Here is an 18490-nt window from a genome sequence, read left to right as displayed (position 1 = left end):
CCGTGCAAAGAGGCGGCTTGTTCTGCCAGTCATCCAACGTGCAAAGAGGCGGCTTGTTCTGCCAGTCATCCAACGTGCAAAGAGGCGGCTTGTTCTGCCAGTCATCCAACGTGCAAAGAGGCGGCTTGTTCTGCCAGTCATCCAACGTGCAAAGAGGCGGCTTGTTCTGCCAGTCATCCAACGTGCAAAGAGGCGGCTTGTTCTGCCAGTCATCCAACGTGCAAAGAGGCGGCTTGTTCTGCCAATCATCCACCGTGCAAAGAGGCGGCTTGTTCTGCCAGTCATCCAACGTGCAAAGAGGCGGCTTGTTCTGTGAGTCTTTCCTCATACTGCAGACCCTCCAGACAGACAAAGGCATCACCCAGCAGGAGCTCTGAGCTGAACATGGTCCTGTTGGAAGATCAGAGGAGAAAGGAATACTGAGAGGACTCGAGGCCAGCATCAGTCTTTGTGGAACGCGTGGATTCAGTGACCCTGGGACTATCATGCACACAATGTGCAAATCTAGTGGCAGCGGCGATTAATACACTGAAATTCATGAGACGAGAGGCTTCAAGGCGCATCGGATTACTGTTAGGTGGGCAGATCATCAAAGTCTGATAATACCTGCAAACAGGAGGTTAATGAAACAAGCAGTGCCAGAGAAAATCCGATGAGCGGCCATGTATCAAAGGCTCTACGGCTACGACTAGGACAAAGCCCTGGAGGGGGTCTGATCTCAGGAAGTAATCTCCCCACGCGAGGGATCTCAGATGGACAGGATCAGTGTCCAAGGATTCCAGGCGCTGCCCCCCCTGCTTCACACCGCAGCAGGTGGTGGCTTGTTGTAGAGCAAGGGATAATGTACACTTACTGGACCTGGGCACGGGGGGGGGGCACCAGGTGGCAAGAGGTGGGCACCAGGGGGTGTGAGGTGGGCACCAGGGGGCGTGAGGGGAGCAGCAGAAGGGGGCGTGAGCCGACACTAGCGGCGGGCACCAGGGGCAAGCGATGAGGCAACACTAGAGCTAAGAGGTGGGCACCAGGGGCACGGGGCACGCACAAGATGGGCATGAGGCGACACTAGAGGCAAGATGCGGGCACGAGATGAGCACCACGGGCGTGAGGCAACCCTAGAGGCAAGAGGCGGGCACCAGGTGTACGAGTTGGGCACGAGGCGGGCACCAGGGGCACGAGGCGAGCACCAGGGGCGTGAGGTAACACTAGAAGCGGGCACGAGGTGGGCACCAGGGGACACGTGGCGGGCACCAGGGGCCACGAGGCTCCTGTTCGGAGGAGGCAGCTGAGTCACGGAGTGAAGTTTGTTTATTGCACAGCGCCTGACCTACAGGCAGGGAGCGCACACCACTCCCGAGGCCTGCAGTGCCACTGACCCTGAGCCAGTGCCGACGGAGCGCCGAGTGAGTGAAAGGACTGATGATGAAAGGAGTGACGGTGAAAAGAGTCATGGTGAAGCAGAGGCCCTGGGGGCAGCCTCTGTCCCAGCACAACAAACCAGACTCTCCAACCAGGAAGAGCAGCCGTCGGCCTCAGGCAGGGAGAAGCCACCAAGCTCTGTCCTGGCAACGGGGAAGGGGGGGGAGCCTCCAGGCGCTACCAAGGCCCAGTGTCTCCTGGTAACCGTGTGAAACAAGCCCTGGCAGGGCTCACCGCATCCTACTGACGGGAGAGGCCAAGGGCTCGGCACAGGCAGCGCCGCGAGGAGGCACTACAGCCTTCAAGGAGCTTCACAACCGGAGACACGGTGTTACTGTTTATTTTATAGCGCCGATAGACCCTACAAGCCCGACAGCGCCTTGCAGATTCATGCTTCCCTTGTCAATGGATGGGCAAAAATAAAAAAAAATATGTAAAAAAAAAAAATGTAAACAAAACAAAAAAATACACTCAGAGCAGCAAATATTAACTAGCGAAGACGAGTCCTAAACAACATATACATTAAGTGAGGTGAAGTACAGTTTCGATTTGAAAATTAAAGAAGTGCGAGTACGTTGTCGTCTGTGGGGAGGGAATTCCAAATCCCAGGCGCCACTCCCGACGAGGAGCGCTACGAGGAGCGCTACGAGGAGCTGCAAGGGCTGTCATTCTCACAAGGAGGACGTTGACCCCCCTGGTGCCAGGCCATCCCCGTCTGTGACTGAGGGAAGGAGCGAGAGGAGCTGCGAGAGAGCTCACTCGCGGTGCAGGAACTCAAGGTCACTGGCTGCAGCGCACACCACGCCTCAGCCCTTCATTCGCCCGAGGTCGATCAAATCAGGACCGCTGGGCTACTGTTTAAGGGCTGCGAGGCAAGGAAGTGCCTGGTGAGCACATCCCTAAGGGTCATTGGTAGGGCGGACACGGTAAGGGAATGAGTGTGGAGCTTCAGGTGATCAGTCAAAGCAGGGAACTGAGTGAGCACACAAGTGTGTATTACTGTGCACACAGTGAACCTGGTGCAGGGACGGGACAGGAGATAAGAGAGGGTGGGCAGCACATTGTGAGGAAGTGCGCCTGCTCACGAGTGAACGTGCAGATGAATCTGTGTGCACACACAAGTGTGTATTACTGTGCACACAGTGAACCTGGTGCAGGGGCGGGACAGGAGATAAGAGAGGGTGGGCAGCACATTGTGAGGAAGTGCGCCTGCTCACGAGTGAACGTGCAGATGAATCTGTGTGTGCACACACAAGTGCGTATTACTGTGCACACAGTGAACCTCGTGCAGGAGCAGATAAATACCAGTGAACCTGGAGCAGGGGCGGTTCAGCAGCAGGTTGTGATGAAGTGTGCCTGCTCACGAGTGAATGTTAAGATGAATCTGAGTGTGCACACAGGTGTGCATAACTGTGCGTGCGGTAAGACAGGAGCAGGTGTGGCGGAGAGTTGACATATCGCGATGAAGTGTGCACCGTTTAAGTGGGAGGCGGGGTTGGATCCCTCTTGTGCTAACACAAGCAGACACTGACTGTGAGTGAGTGTGGCACTATGGTGACGGGCAGGGTACACGAAATGCTATGTGCACAGGACAGGAAGGGCGCGAGTAAATGATGCATTCATTGAAATATACGCGCGTGTAAGAAAGGTATAACATTTTTATTTGGTGATATTTACTTTAGAAGTTCATCTGCTTCCGTGCCCTTAGCGAAGACAGAAGGAAGAATTTGCCCAGAATGATAGACTTTGGTAGCTGCGGCCACACGTGGGGTCACGACCCCTTCTCTGTGTCCAAAACTCACTCCGTTTATCTGCGGCCCAGGTCACTTCACTTGTGCACCACTGGTGAGACACTGTCCAGCAGCCTGGGGGTGCGCGGAGCACTGAGTGTGGGTCACCGCAGACACTGGGGCGTCCCTTAGCTGTAGCGCCTCCCGCACAGCAAAGGCATACCAGCGCCCGGGCCCCTGCGCGGCTTTGCACACCACAGACTCCCGGGCCCCTGCGCGGCTTTGCACACCACAGACTCCCGGGCCCCTACGCGGCTTTGCACACCACAGACTCCCGGGCCCCTGCGCGGCTTTGCACACCACAGACTCCCGGGCCCCTGCGCGGCTTTGCACACCACAGACTCCCGGGCCCCTGCGCGGCTTTGCACACCACAGACTCCCGGGCCCCTGCGCGGCTTTGCACACCACAGACTCCCGGGCCCCTGCGCGGCGTTGCACACCACAGACTCCCGGGCCCCTGCGCGGCTTTGCACACCACAGCTCTACAAACTCCGGGGCCCCTGCACGGCTTTGCACACCGCAGCTCTACAAACTCCTAAGCCCCTGCGCGGCTTTGCACACCGCAGCTCTACAAACTCCTGGGCCCTTGCGCAGCTTTGCACAGCACAGCAGTCCAAACTCCTGGACCCCTTCATGTCTTTGCACAGCACAGCTCTCCAAACTCCTGGGCCCATGCACGTTTTTGCATAGCACAGCTCTACAAACTCCTGTGCCCCTGAGCAGCTTTGCACAACACAGGCCTACAAACTTCTGGCCCCCTGCCCAGCATTGCACAGCAGATTCCCACAAACTCCTGGGCCCCTGCACAGCTTTGGAGAGCACAGGGCTACAAACTCTTGGGCCAAACCAATGGAGGCAGTGACCAGCACCACAGGAAGCCAACCAATGGAGGCAATGTCCGGCAGCACAGGAAGCCAACCAATGGAGGCAGTGACCGGCAGCACAGGGAGCCAACCACTGGAGGCAGTGTCTGGCAGCACAGGGAGCTAAGCACTGGAGGCAGTGCCCAGCAGCACAGGGAGCCAACCAGTGGAGGCAGTGACCAGCAGCACAGGGAGCCAACCAGTGGAGGCAGTGACCAGCAGCACAGGAAGCCAACCAATGGAGGTGGTGACCGGCAGCACAGGGAGCCAACCACTGGAGGCAGTGCCTGACAGCACAGGGAGCTAAGCACTGGAGGCAGTGCCTAGCAGCACAGGGAGCCAACCAGTGGAGGCAGTGACCATCAGCACAGGGAGTCAATCAGTGGAGGCAGTGACCTTCAGCACAGGGAGCCAACCAGTGGAGGCAGTGACCAGCAGCACAGGGAGCCAACCAGTGGAGGCAGTGACCAGCAGTACAAGCAGCCAACCAATACATGCAGTGACCGGCAGCACAAGAAGCCAAGATCCAGTCAAAAGGGCACCACACAATGGAGGAACTGACTCACCGACAAGCAGTCAAGATTCAGTCACCAGCACTGCACACAACGGAGGTACTGAATGACCACAGCGAGACAAGCTCCACCCACCAGCAGTGCACATAATGGAAGAACTGACTGACCCACATGCAGACAAGCTCCAGCCGACAGCACTGCACACAATGGACCATGCTGTTGGGGGGGGAGGAATTTTACTCTAAATCATAGAATCAAGAGACCTTTATAAACAAAATAACTCAAAACACAGGAGTGGTAAATGTGAGCAGAAACAAAATAAGGAGCACTTTTGCAGGTGTGGTAACAATGCGTATTGGCATATGGCTGCGTGCGAGGGACTGTGGGGGAGTGAGCGAAAGAAAGTGTTTGTGAGCAGGGATCTGTGGTGTGTATGGCTAAAAACACATGCACAGGGTAATCTAGGGATCACTTGCATGTCTCAGGATCAGGGCTGGACTGACACTCAAAGACTGAGACAAACTCAAGAGCAGCAGCTGAGAGCACCGAGCAGGGAGCTGGTAGGAAAGGCCCCGTCCACCCTCTTCCAACGCCAGCTCACAGACGAGGCCACGGCAAGCGGAGCGACTCACCTTCAAAATCTCATACATGTAGAAGCGAATGTCGAAGTCCGCTAACGTCTGGTACAACTGCTGCAAAACAAGATTGAAAGAGGCGTTAGGAGCCAGAGTACCAACCACCCACCACAGTCCTCTACACCCCTCACCAGCCTCCCCGCTGCTCCTCCTCCGCACAGAGGTCTCGTGCGCTACCCCTCTTTCCCTTGACCCAGCGAGGGTGCCAAATCCGTGCTACCTACCACACAGAGCACCAAAGTGACACGAGGGGCTCATCAGGTGTCTTAACCCATCCCTCCCTCAGCACATTATAGGGATAGGATGGCATGTGGCAGAGAGTGGCATGGAGGGAGATGCAAACACTACCTCGATCATACAAGGGGAAGGTGCCGGAGGCCTGGACGGTGAACCAGGAGGGATGACAGTTCTCAGAAAGCTGGTTAAGTATAGCGCCAACCAGACCCATGTCCTGCCATGACGGCACAGGTGAACACGCGTGGAAAGAACCTCCATCTACTGGCAGGAGGAACCTCACCAAGTGCACCCTGCCCAGGACAGACCAGGAGAAACTCCCCCACAGAACAACACGCCTGCCAGAGCAAAACTAGTACCGAAGGATGCCTCACAGCCTTCAACAAACGAAGCACTTGGTCAGACCAGGTGATCTCAACTCCTACAGATCTGATGCTATACGAGCGTGTGCAGTCACAATCGCACAGACTGCGACGTACTCGAAGATTTAACATCACCACGCTCAAAAAGCATTTTCTGCAAAAATTTACTGGTGGGGAAACATTTTGGATCATAAATTAAATGCAATTGCTTTTGAAATAGAGACTGCTTTAGGCAGTGAGCGTGATCCATTGCTATACAGGGAGTGCAGAATTATTAGGCAAATGAGTATTTTGACCACATCATCCTCTTTATGCATGTTGTCTTACTCCAAGCTGTATAGGCTCGAAAGCCTACTACCAATTAAGCATATTAGGTGATGTGCATCTCTGTAATGAGAAGGGGTGTGGTCTAATGACATCAACACCCTATATCAGGTGTGCATAATTATTAGGCAACTTCCTTTCCTTTGGCAAAATGGGTCAAAAGAAGGACTTGACAGGCTCAGAAAAGTCAAAAATAGTGAGATATCTTGCAGAGGGATGCAGCATTCTTAAAATTGCAAAGCTTCTGAAGCGTGATCATCGAACAATCAAGCGTTTCATTCAAAATAGTCAACAGGGTCGCAAGAAGCGTGTGGAAAAACCAAGGCGCAAAATAACTGCCCATGAACTGAGAAAAGTCAAGCGTGCAGCTGCCACGATGCCACTTGCCACCAGTTTGGCCATATTTCAGAGCTGCAACATCACTGGAGTGCCCAAAAGCACAAGGTGTGCAATACTCAGAGACATGGCCAAGGTAAGAAAGGCTGAAAGACGACCACCACTGAACAAGACACACAAGCTGAAACGTCAAGACTGGGCCAAGAAATATCTCAAGACTGATTTTTCTAAGGTTTTATGGACTGATGAAATGAGAGTGAGTCTTGATGGGCCAGATGGATGGGCCCGTGGCTGGATTGGTAAAGGGCAGAGAGCTCCAGTCCGACTCAGACGCCAGCAAGGTGGAGGTGGAGTACTGGTTTGGGCTGGTATCATCAAAGATGAGCTTGTGGGGCCTTTTCGGGTTGAGGATGGAGTCAAGCTCAACTCCCAGTCCTACTGCCAGTTCCTGGAAGACACCTTCTTCAAGCAGTGGTACAGGAAGAAGTCTGCATCCTTCAAGAAAAACATGATTTTCATGCAGGACAATGCTCCATCACACGCGTCCAAGTACTCCACAGCGTGGCTGGCAAGAAAGGGTATAAAAGAAGGAAATCTAATGACATGGCCTCCTTGTTCACCTGATCTGAACCCCATTGAGAACCTGTGGTCCATCATCAAATGTGAGATTTACAAGGAGGGAAAACAGTACACCTCTCTGAACAGTGTCTGGGAGGCTGTGGTTGCTGCTGCACGCAATGTTGATGGTGAACAGATCAAAACACTGACAGAATCCATGGATGGCAGGCTTTTGAGTGTCCTTGCAAAGAAAGGTGGCTATATTGGTCACTGATTTGTTTTTGTTTTGTTTTTGAATGTCAGAAATGTATATTTGTGAATGTTGAGATGTTATATTGGTTTCACTGGTAATAATAAATAATTGAAATGGGTATATATTTTTTTTTGTTAAGTTGCCTAATAATTATGCACAGTAATAGTCACCTGCACACACAGATATCCCCCTAACATAGCTAAAACTAAAAACAAACTAAAAACTACTTCCAAAAATATTCAGCTTTGATATTAATGAGTTTTTTGGGTTCATTGAGAACATGGTTGTTGTTCAATAATAAAATTAATCCTCAAAAATACAACTTGCCTAATAATTCTGCACTCCCTGTATGTTGTATCCATTAGACATGTATTTGTGACTGTTGTAAGGCAACTTCTGTGTTGCCTCAGAAAACAAAGAGGCGAATAATTCAAACATAAGCTGGTTGCTCTGTCACATATAACACTTTGATTAAAAAAAAAAAAAAAAAAAAAAGGATTTATAAGGCAAAGAAGTGACCATGGAAGAAGGTTGCTACTATGGGTGGCCTTAGGAAGATGCACTCACTCAAGGGCAGGCAAAGCTTGAAACTCCATCCAATGTCGTGATTTAATGAGGAAGCTCATTTACCTCCATGCCGGAGTCAGAAGAACCTGTGTCAGGGTCAGTGGTGACTCCCTGGAAGGACAGGGCGAGGGAGGAGCAGCCAAGACCAGCTGTGGAGCAACCTCTGGCTTCCAGTGGAGTAGGAAGACCTTGGAGAACAGGTGGAATACAATCCTTGCAGAGAAGAGTCTGGGATCCGAGATTACGGAATGAACAACCTCAACATGGACACTGTCAAACTCGGTGACCGTAAGACCCGAGTAGCTGCTCTTCTGCCAGAGCTTAGAAGTAGCTCAAGATTAAGTATCTGAAGAGGGGCCTGAGAAAAACTGATTTAAAGAGGAACCAGGACTCAGATTTACTGATAAGTGTTAAAGGCAAGAGGTCTCGGAACTGCTGTGTCCGTAAGTTACACAGGAGAAGCTCGCACCATTCCAAACCTGGAGGAGGAGTGGTTGTTTTGGAAGGAGCTGAGATCCCCATGGGAAGGTGACCCCATGTGTAACCCTCTGAGGATCAAGTCATAGCAGTCGCAGGTCTCAGTGACTATTATGTTCTAGTAATCAGTAAAGTTGTGATCTGCCTTGATCTAGGCACTGACTATGAAAATGGACCAGTGGCCGGGCAGGGCTGACGGGGTCTATGTTATCAGATGACGTGTCCCCATCACCACGGTGGACTTTAACTTGTCTAAGACTTAAAACTATCCGCTTTAGGACTTGGATTTGGCTGAGTGTGTCAGGAAACCAAGAGAGTTCCCGAGACATGACCGGCCAGCAGGAAGGAGGAAATATCGCCAGTATTTTAATGCTTGGGAATGTAGCGGGAAACCATCAGTGCCTCTCGACTTGTGAAGCTCCCACTTGGTTCAGTTCACCCAGCGCTGGCATTCTCCGCACCTTTGCTGTTTTCCATCTCCCTCTTCACATTTCCTCTCTTTAGGACTTTATGGCATTGATTATTCCCAAAGATACACCTGGGGCTACCATCTAGCCGCTCACACTGTCCTCTTCTGTGCTCCTGAACCTGGACATGAGCTCCGGATACTTTCCTGTTTTGTCACCCGTCCTCTACGACTGACTGATTTGTGAGACCGTGTCGAAGGCCGCAGATAGATCCAGTAAAAATCAAGATGGTCAGCTTACCAGAGTCCAAATAGATTCTTGTTTCATTCAGCACCAATTCCATGCAGCGCCCTTGCCCAACATCAGACCCGTGGCTACTGTAAACATAAGATACTTTTCAGACAAGCATGAAAGCTTCTTTATGAATAAGTGCTTCCAAAACCTTAACCAGAGCAGGGAGTAGCAAGATTGGGCAGTCTACACCCATCACTCCAGGACCAGGGTTAGGTTGTTTCAAAAGGTGCAGAACACATGCCTGATTCTAAGCCTCCGGCACTGCTCCCGCTCTCAGTGAGGCACAAAGAAATGTTGATTAGACTTGAACAATAGCAGGGGTCTAAATGTGGTTGGGCACACATCTGCGGGAGAACCCAACTTGATATATAACATCTTTTCATTAACTAAGTTGTCATCAAGTAACAAAAATTCAAGAAGGGATGGACTAATCAAATACCGAGAAGGTATTGTGATTAAAAGGGTAACATCATTTACAGATTTTGTCTGCGAATACATTAGATAAGTCATTGCCTAGCTGCTGTGCTGGAGCGCATGTGTTCTGCAGCAGTCTGGATTGGGCAGACTCTTTAGGACGAGAAAGATTTCCTTACGTTTGTTGGCTGCAGAGGACATCTGCAGCTCATAGTAAGAAAGTGTAGCCATTCTGACCAGTTTTTTTTGTTATAGTCTATTAACATTTGGGGCAGATGCTTGACAGACAAAGTTCACTTCTGATCATGAGTCGCTTGTGCTCACTTTTCTTTCCCCTCAAGTCACCTGGGAACCAGCGAGTCCAGTCCTTTCAGGAAGTGTGGTATCAAGCCTAGGAGGGCCAAGTGTTGTGGTCCTTGAGGGAGACACCGACATCTGGAGAGGTGGAAACAAGGACGCCCCTGCAGAGGCTGAGAGCTCCTCTAATGTGGCGGAGGTAGAGTGCTGCCTAGTCGCAGACACGCGCGGGTCCAGACGAAGCTCACGGTTCACCACAAAAGGGTCTTTGCTGATAAGGCGGCCGGACAGGCAGTTTTTAACTAGTTGGGAGAGGCCAAAAACAAGGTCCAACGTATTGCCTATAACGTGTGGCCTTTAACGTGTAGCGCCCAAAACGTGTTGAGGCAGGTTAAGTTGTTTACCTCGATTCAGAAAAATTGTGCAATGTATAATGCAGACAATGCATGAATGCTTTTCAAACCATTTATTCCATTATACCTTATCCTTCAAAGATCCCGCGCTGCCGGCTATTTCACTGATTATACGTCAATGAGTGAACTTCCCCTTGAGTCCAGCAGACGGGCTGCCACAGTACTGTGGTCTCCTCTCTCCCCAATGGCCTCTGGATTCTTGTTCACTCACCTGGCCTCCCAGAGAGGAGATTGGTGGAACATGGACTGAATCTGCCTCGAGTTAACCCAGTCAGCAGAGCACTGATAGGACAATGCTGCCGGGGTCTCATTCACAGTTCTTTAACAAGACATACTTTTTTGGGAAAACTTTTACTGTCCCTCCATGCAAGTGCGCGCATCTCCAGGCATTTAGGAATTTGGGAGAGTTGAACGGCACAGTAAATCAAAAGATTTCACAGGTTTAAAAGATCATTGGCTGGCAGCACAGAGGCACCGGAGCCCTATAGATTTTAAGGGAACCTGGTAGCGAGACTGTTGACTGCTTTACAGAATTGTAACTGGTTCTTGTCCCAGGCAGATAATATTCAACCTCCGAAGCCTTCAAGGACCTGGACGTTTATTAGATTGAAGGTTCACAGCGGCCAGTCTGTATGCACCCTGCTTTACATGGGCAAAGGGTGGGATCTGGAAAGATTTCACTCTTGGAGAAATCACTAACTAGGAAGGACATCTACAGAGCACCTCTATGAAAACATCTGTGCGTACAACACACCCAGGAAGGTGCTTGCAAAGAAGTGAGAAAAAGCAGAAGAACTGTGTCCAGGCTGTGACAGAAGTTCAGATGGGAGACTTCAAAGCAGTGACAGGGATGAGTCCAAGGTTGGGCCCCAGAGCAGGAAATCCACATGTTCCAGGTGTAATCCGAGTACAGGGTCTCACTCAGAGCTTCAAAGATGTCGTTTTTTATGAATGGACAAATGTATTTTATTGAGACAGCTTGAGCGATACTGACAACATTTATGGATTATGCACAGACTTACACAAATGTTGTCCTATATTAGTAAGCCATAGCAAGTTATGTCAGACGTGGAATGTGAAATCCTGAATGTCGTGCTGAGCAGGTAAAATTCTCTTATAACACTTAGGTCTTTTTATGATCCCCAGTTACCAAACATTTAAGTAATTTACCCTCGAGTTAGCCAATGAGCACTACAAGACATGGCCAGGGTTGCCTGGTATCAAATGAATTATATCCAGTAAACAGAAGAGAACAGAGTAGAATAGAGAAATGGTTGTTTGTGTACACAAAGGCTATCTGTGAGTTCATGTTCAAATCCTCACTAGAGAAGTACAACACATCTGCTGTTAAACAAAAACTTGTTATGAAGTTAATGCCAACTGCCCTGCACCCCCTTTCCTAAGATGTATAGTCAAGCACAGTTCCTACAAAGTTGCACAGAATATCCACTTGAAATGCTTAGGGTCGCTAGCATCACCCTGGTGCTGACATCACAGTAAAGCAGTTGCCTAAAACAGGTGTTAGAGACATGACAATAAGGGGAGGGGCCTGTAGTACAAATCTCAGTTTCTTAGAAACAAACCTGTGTGCACAGAGAGTAAGGACTCTACCACCCTGGACAAAAGTTTTTGAACTATTTTACGTGGCCGTGTATGCAGTGGACCTGCTAGGCTCCTGGCGCAACCCTCTATCTCATCCGACCGAAGTTAAAGTTGCTGCGCATGTGGGGGCAAGAGACAGAGTCGTCGATATTACACAGTTTAAATGACAAAACATCTGTAGGCATTGATGCTGGAGTAAAGAGCAGAATTCATTCCTACAAGGAGGAGGAGCAGCCATTAATGCACAGTTAATATACATATCAGCAATGTGAACTCAAGCCTGGCACCAGTGAAGAGGATGGTGCAGGCACAAATCAATCAAAAATCAACCCACTGCCTTCATGACCCATTGGTTACACCCATCAATCAGCCATGATTTGGACCAGTACCCAAGTTATACCGTGTGCCAACCAGGGAAAGATTAAAGACTGGTTGAAACATTTGAAGAATTCTGATCTCTGCTTGGGTTGATTGGACTTCTGCGAAAATGCAAAGGTAATTGCACTGGGAATCGAGTCAAGCCAAGCAGTGGAAACCGTAACCAAAACAAGCAGGCCCTACTCCCATGGCAGCAGCGCAGAGAAGCGATCATGTCGTGTGTAGCCTCCATGTGTCCCCAGTGAGGCGAGGGACATAAGTAGACATACTCCAGGAACAGGATCAACGACAAAGGAAGACTGCCAGCAACAGGAACCAAGAAGCAAGCAAAGTGGAGAAAGATGGGGGCAGATGCAGGAGAAACCAAGGAGAACGAGAAATGGTGCAAACAAGAGAAGGCGCCAGGGCAAGAAGAGAAAGAAGCATTGAGTGAATCCAAACAACGACCAAAGGAGAACGAAGAAAGCATTGGGCATGAATGGAAAGGGAACCATGGAGAGCGAGAGCAAAGCAAACGGAGGAGACATGGGGCGAGGGACTCGGACTAGGAAAAGAAGTGGGCCGAAGGGGAAGGAACAAATGAGAAAGGAGCAGATGAATGAATGGTGAGGAAAGAGTAACAGTGAGATGTTTAAAGAGTGAGGAGGAGAGAGTATAGAGAACAAGGGTTGCAGCAAGAGGGCATGGAAACACACAGAGAAGCAGAGTTGATGGGAGGGACAGCCAGGAGGGCCTGGCATAGATGGAGCACTTCTCTGACCCTCACAAATTACACCAAGTCCTACCACTCAATCATCAGTCACCACAACCACACACTGAAGTGCCAAGACATCTAAGAGCGCTCCAGCCTCAAGGGCCAAAGAAGCGGCAACTGAGCGCTGTACACGTGACGATGACAGCAACGGACAAAATAGATGGTACTAGAGACAAAGACAATAGGCAGGAAGGAAAGTAAGAAAGTACAATTACATGAAGACAGAAGGGCTCAGAGACCAAGCTGGGGAGATGCAGACACAGTGATCGAGAAAAAGGCGGTAGCCTGGTTAGAGAACAAATGGGCAAGAAATAATCTGTATCTGCTGCGCCTGGGAGGACAGGGCTGGTCAGTGGGATAAAGATGCCATGAAAAGCAAGATATAGATGAAAGGGGCAAAAGCACAAAAAGGTTAGGGTAGTTGTACAAGAAGAAGAAAGAATAAGAAGATGTATGTAGAGAAACAAGGCAACAACAAAAAAAAAAAGAAACAAAAGGAAAGCCAAGAGCAGAAACTCAAAGAGAACACCGAAGACGAACAGAAGAGAAGTAAGGAGTGACAGACCAACGGACGAAAACAAAAGTAGAGCTAAGGGGCGAGAGGGGAAGCATAAAGGAGGTCGGCAGGGAGCAGTCAGAGCAGCCATGAAGAACTGATTGGCAAGAGCAAGAACACAAAAGAGGGACTGCATCAAGTGTAGCCCAGGAGGCGGTGGTTGGGGGGGATCAGATTGTAGTTCCACACCGACGAAGGACTGGAACAAGCTGAAGAAAAGAGACCACTGATGAAGGAGAAAAATGAACACTTGGGACAGACATTGTGGCTAATATCTGCCCTTATCGGGTTTTTGAGACCTTATGGAAATACTGGGTAGACTAAACAAGAGAAAAAGCGTACAGTGGTGAGTGAGACTTGGAGAACAGCGATGAACGTCTGAGAAGGAACAGTTGTGAGGATTGAGATAAAGACAGGAGTTGGGTACAGAATAGGCAGGTAGGTGGATCAGAAAAAGAGAGAGTCCTGGGAGAGTGAGCAGAGAAGAGCCATGAAAGAGATGATCCGAAAGGTGATAGGAATACACTTGCAGGCAGACGTCTCCGCCTCAGGACAAACCTTCATAAACCTGGCACTGGATTTGGCTCTACAGAAGCACACGGGGGGCCCACAGCAGGTGTGCTCACTAGGGCAATCCTACTTTAGGAGAGAGATGTTAGTGGAAGTACAGATTGAACTCAGCAGCAGATCCCAGTGACATCCTGAGCAGAAGACATTCTGGCCCTCTTCCTCCCATCCCTCCCCCAGCAACACAAAGCAGCCAAAACGCATCCATGCACCTTCGCCACTCTAAGAGAACAAGTGACGTAAGGAAGGAGTTGATGGAAGTGCGGGCACAACCCAATCGCAGAGCCATGTCCATCCTTCCCAAGAAGAGGTCTAGGGCGTCCATCACCCACTCCCTCTCTCGGTAACGCAGAGCAAGCAGGACCTATGTATGTACCCAATCCTCCAGGCAACAGTGATGACCGATGCTGAGAGAGCTGGGCCAATAAAACACCATGCTGGCCAGCGCTTCCTGTTACTGATGAAAGATTTGTAAAAGTAAAGATAGAAGCGAAGGAGAGAGCAGCTTCCATCTGAGGTCACTGATGTGACATGCACATCTGCCGCTGGTACTTCCAAGAGCCACCTGCTCCATGATGCGGGAACAAGTGATGTGAGTTGCACCAGTTGTAGCCTGGGAGGGAGCTCCCCAGTAACACAAGGCGTACAGGAGCTGCCCCGAAATAGACTGCCTCATAAAACACCACCTTACTTAGCCGCGGAGCCACGAACACAGCAGGACCACTGAACGTGGCACCAACAGAACCCAGGGATTCTGCTCTCATCAGATCTACACATACAGGGGTTACGTCAGCAGGCTCACAGTCTATCCGATGCTGGACATCAGTAACCCAGTGGGGTCCATCATTAATACTAATGATAATAATACCTGAGCTGGATTACCCACCCTAATCAATAAGCCAATCACAAAGCACCAGGTGTGTACTCTCTGCCACACTTAGGTTCACATGGGCTGAGGCTCACCTGGCAAGTAGCACACCTGAATTCACCCCCAAGCTCCCGCCCCTTAACCCTCCCCTCCAACTTACCGCTGAAGTGCAATAGCAGGGCAAATATATTCATATATACCAAATACAATGAATCATGGGATATCACACAACATTTGCAGCCTGGTATCAGCAAATGCTGGTTAACGATCTAAAAACATATACATTTGCTCCAAGCGGAATTTTCTACTACAGACATTCTTGATATGCTTCTTGTGGGTTAATCATTAGAGGGCTCATTATTATTATTATTATTTTATCCCCATCTACACTTTGGGCACCACATCGATTGTGGAGTGATTGGATTTTCACTAAGCTTGTTCACAAGACCACTCTTTCAGTTAACAGCAGAGGGGCGCCCCGCGCAGAGGAAGTAGATGAGAAGCAGGTCCACCCAGCAATTTGGGGTGGTAAGGAGGCAGCCGAGCTCGACTCCAGAGCCACTCTATGAAGGAAGAGTTCCACCTTAAGAGACTCAAACTGTTCCAGTCCCAGAAGTGCAGATCAAAGCTCCCGCACATGCTCAGTCCCAGATGATGTGCAGCATCATGTGTCGCATGGGGGAAGCGAGGAACTGTGCGAAGAGGGCAGCAGGCTTGTTAGTACCAGGATTCCTGGATCAGAAGTTAAGAAGATATTTCCTCTGGTTTATCCTCTTCTGTCAGCAGTCCATTCACCCTGCAGTTCTACAGTTTTTGTAAATTTCCTAGGATTCTTGGTTTTGAATAAACAAAGCACTCAACATATATAACAGCTGGCCCCACTCTTTGATTTTTAAGAATCCGCAATGCTGTGGATAACCACTTTCCTTATAAAAGACGAACTCTTTAATAAGTATAAACTGCTTGGGTTGGGTTTGAAAATAATGTCATATACACCCAAATGTTGCAAATGAATTGTTATATGCATCCTTTCAAGACATTTACCAACTATATATATATATATATATATATATGGAAAATGTCACTTGCCCAGTGTACATCTGTTAGTGGCATGTAGTGCTGCAGATTCACATGCTATGCATAGCTCTTCCGTTCCGACATCTAGTGTTGGGTTCGGAGGGTTACAAGTGTTTTTTCTTCGAAGAACTCTTTTCGGAGTCACGGGATTGAGTGACTCCTCCTCTCGGTTACAGTGCGCATGGGCATCGACTCCATTGTTAGATTGCTTTCCCACAAAGGGTGAAGGAAGGAGTGATAGTGTATAAGAATATAAAAAGATGTCCATGGTAATGTAAATGTATATACATATGTACAAATGTTAAACTTGAACGACTACAGGCTTTCAGGGGGGAGGGAGGGTGCATGTGAATCTGCAGCACTACATGCCAAGAACAGATGTACACTGGGTAAGTGACATTTTCCCTTCGATGGCATGTGCAGCTGCAGATACACAATCTGTGCATAGACTGAAAAGAAGTCCCCTCCTAATTAAGCGGTGGCTAGCCTGTAGAAGTGAAAGTTGTTTGAAATAATGTCTTTAAGACAGCTTAGCCTACAGTGGCTTGTTACTGTGAGAAAACATCACAGTACTGTTTTGTAAATCTATGGGCAGTTGACCATGTGGCTGCTTTACATATATCAACCATTGGTATGTTTCCTAAACATGCCATAGACACACCTTTCTTTCTTGTAGAATGTGCTTTAGGAGTGATCAAAAGTTGTCTTTTTGCTTTGATATAGCATGTCTGTAAGCATCTAACAATCCATCTTGCTAAAACTTGTTCTGATATAGGATTGCCTGTATGTGGTTGTTGGAAAGCAACAAAAAGTTGCTTTGTTTTCCTACAATCTTTAGTTCTGTCTATGTAGTACATAATAGCTCTTTTGAGATCCAGGGTATGAAGAGCTCTCTCTGCCACAGAGTCTGGCTGTGGAAAGAAGACTGGCAATTCCACTGTTCGGTTGATGTGAAAAGGAGATCCTACTTTTGGTAGAAATTTTGGATTTGTTCTAAGTACAACCTTATGTTTGTGCACTCGGAAACAAAGGTTCCTCAAGAGTGAATGCTTGTATTTCACTAACTCTTCTTAAAGAAGTAATAGCTACAAGGAAGGCGACCTTCCATGTTAAAACTGAATTTGACAAGAGTGCATGGGTTCAAAAGGTGGTCCCATGAGTCTGGTAAGTACGATATTTAAATTCCACGATGGAATAGATGGTGTTCTAGGTGGAATAATGCGTTTGAATCCTTCCATGAAGGCTTTAATAACAGGAACTCTGAATAGAGAAGTATGTTGAATAGTTTGTAAGTATGCAGATATTGCAGTAAGGTGTATCTTGATGGACGAGAAAGCCAAATCTGATTTCTGCAAATGAAGTAAATAGCATACAATATCTTGTATAGATGCTGTAAGTGGATCAGTGTTTTTAGACTGACAATAGTAGACAAATCTTTTCCACTTGTTTGCGTAGCATTGTCTAGTTGCAGGTTTACATGCTTGTTTAATTACTTCCATACATTCTGGTGGAAGTTTTAGGTAACCAAATTCTATGACTTCAGGAGCCAAACCGCTAGATTGAGAGCATTGGGGTCTAAATGCCTGATTTGACCTTTGTTTTGTGTTAACAAATCTGGTCTGTTTGGGAGTTTGGAATGAGGTACTACAGACAGATCTAGGAGTGTTGTGTACCAATGTTGACGTGCCCATTTTGGTGCTACGAGTATCATGGTGAGTGACGTTTGACGTAGTTTGCTGACTAAAAAGGGAAGGAGTGGGAGAGGGGGAAAAGCATATGCAAATATCACTGACCAACTGATCCATAGAGCATTGTCCTTGGACAGGGGATGTGGGTGTCTGGATGCAAAGTTGTCGCATTTTGCATTTTCGCTTGTTGCAAATAGATCTATGTCTGCTGTTCTCCACTTTTGAAAGTACTTTTGAAGTACTTGAGAGTGAATCTCCCATTCGTGTGTCTGTTGGGGATTTCTTATGAGGAGATCTGCCAACTGATTGTCTATCCCTGGAATATATTGTGCTAGAAAATGAATTTGATTGTGAATTGCCAATTTCCAAATTGTTTGGGCTACAAGGGACAGCTGAGATAAATGTGTCCCTCCCTGTTTGTTGAGATAATACATGGTTGTCATGTTGTCTGTTTTTATGAGAACATTCTTCTGTTTGAGAAGAGGTTGAAACGCTTTTAGGGCAAGAAAGACAGCTAATAATTCTAAGTGGTTTATGTGTAGCTGTTTCTGTTTGACATCCCATTGCCCCTGAATGGTCTGATTGTTTAGGTGAGCTCCCCAACCAATCATTGATGCATCTGTTGTAATTATGGTCTGAGGCACAGGGTCTTTAAATGACCGCCCCTTTGTTAGATTGCTGCGATTCCACCATTGACGGGACATATATGTTTGGCGGTCCATCAACACTAGATCTTGAAGTTGACCGTGTGCTTGTGACCATTGTTGTGAAAGGCACTGTTGTAAGGGCCTCATGTTTAGTCTTGCATGTAGGACTATCGCTATGCAAAATGCCATCATTCCTAGAAT

At 48.5% G+C, this 18490-nt stretch overlaps 1 protein-coding gene across 6 annotated transcripts in view; it reads right to left on the bottom strand.

The window, feature by feature from the left end:
* The window catches only part of LOC138282998 (casein kinase II subunit alpha-like), a 193079-nt gene that overhangs the window by 45236 nt on the left and 129353 nt on the right, over positions 1–18490 (bottom strand). For 3 of the 6 annotated variants that reach the window (XM_069221099.1, XM_069221097.1, XM_069221100.1), the window contains one exon: positions 5214–5273. In XM_069221099.1, coding sequence (XP_069077200.1) covers positions 5214–5273 — 60 coding nt within the window. Of the gene's footprint in view, positions 1–5213; positions 5274–14000; positions 14079–18490 lie in introns of all 6 variants that reach the window. The other 3 variants (XM_069221095.1, XM_069221096.1, XM_069221098.1) reach the window with 2 other exon arrangements.

Source organism: Pleurodeles waltl, chromosome 2_2, assembly GCF_031143425.1.
Source record: "Pleurodeles waltl isolate 20211129_DDA chromosome 2_2, aPleWal1.hap1.20221129, whole genome shotgun sequence".
Taxonomy (NCBI): Eukaryota; Metazoa; Chordata; class Amphibia; order Caudata; family Salamandridae; genus Pleurodeles; species Pleurodeles waltl.
This window is presented reverse-complemented; position numbering and strand designations above follow the sequence as displayed.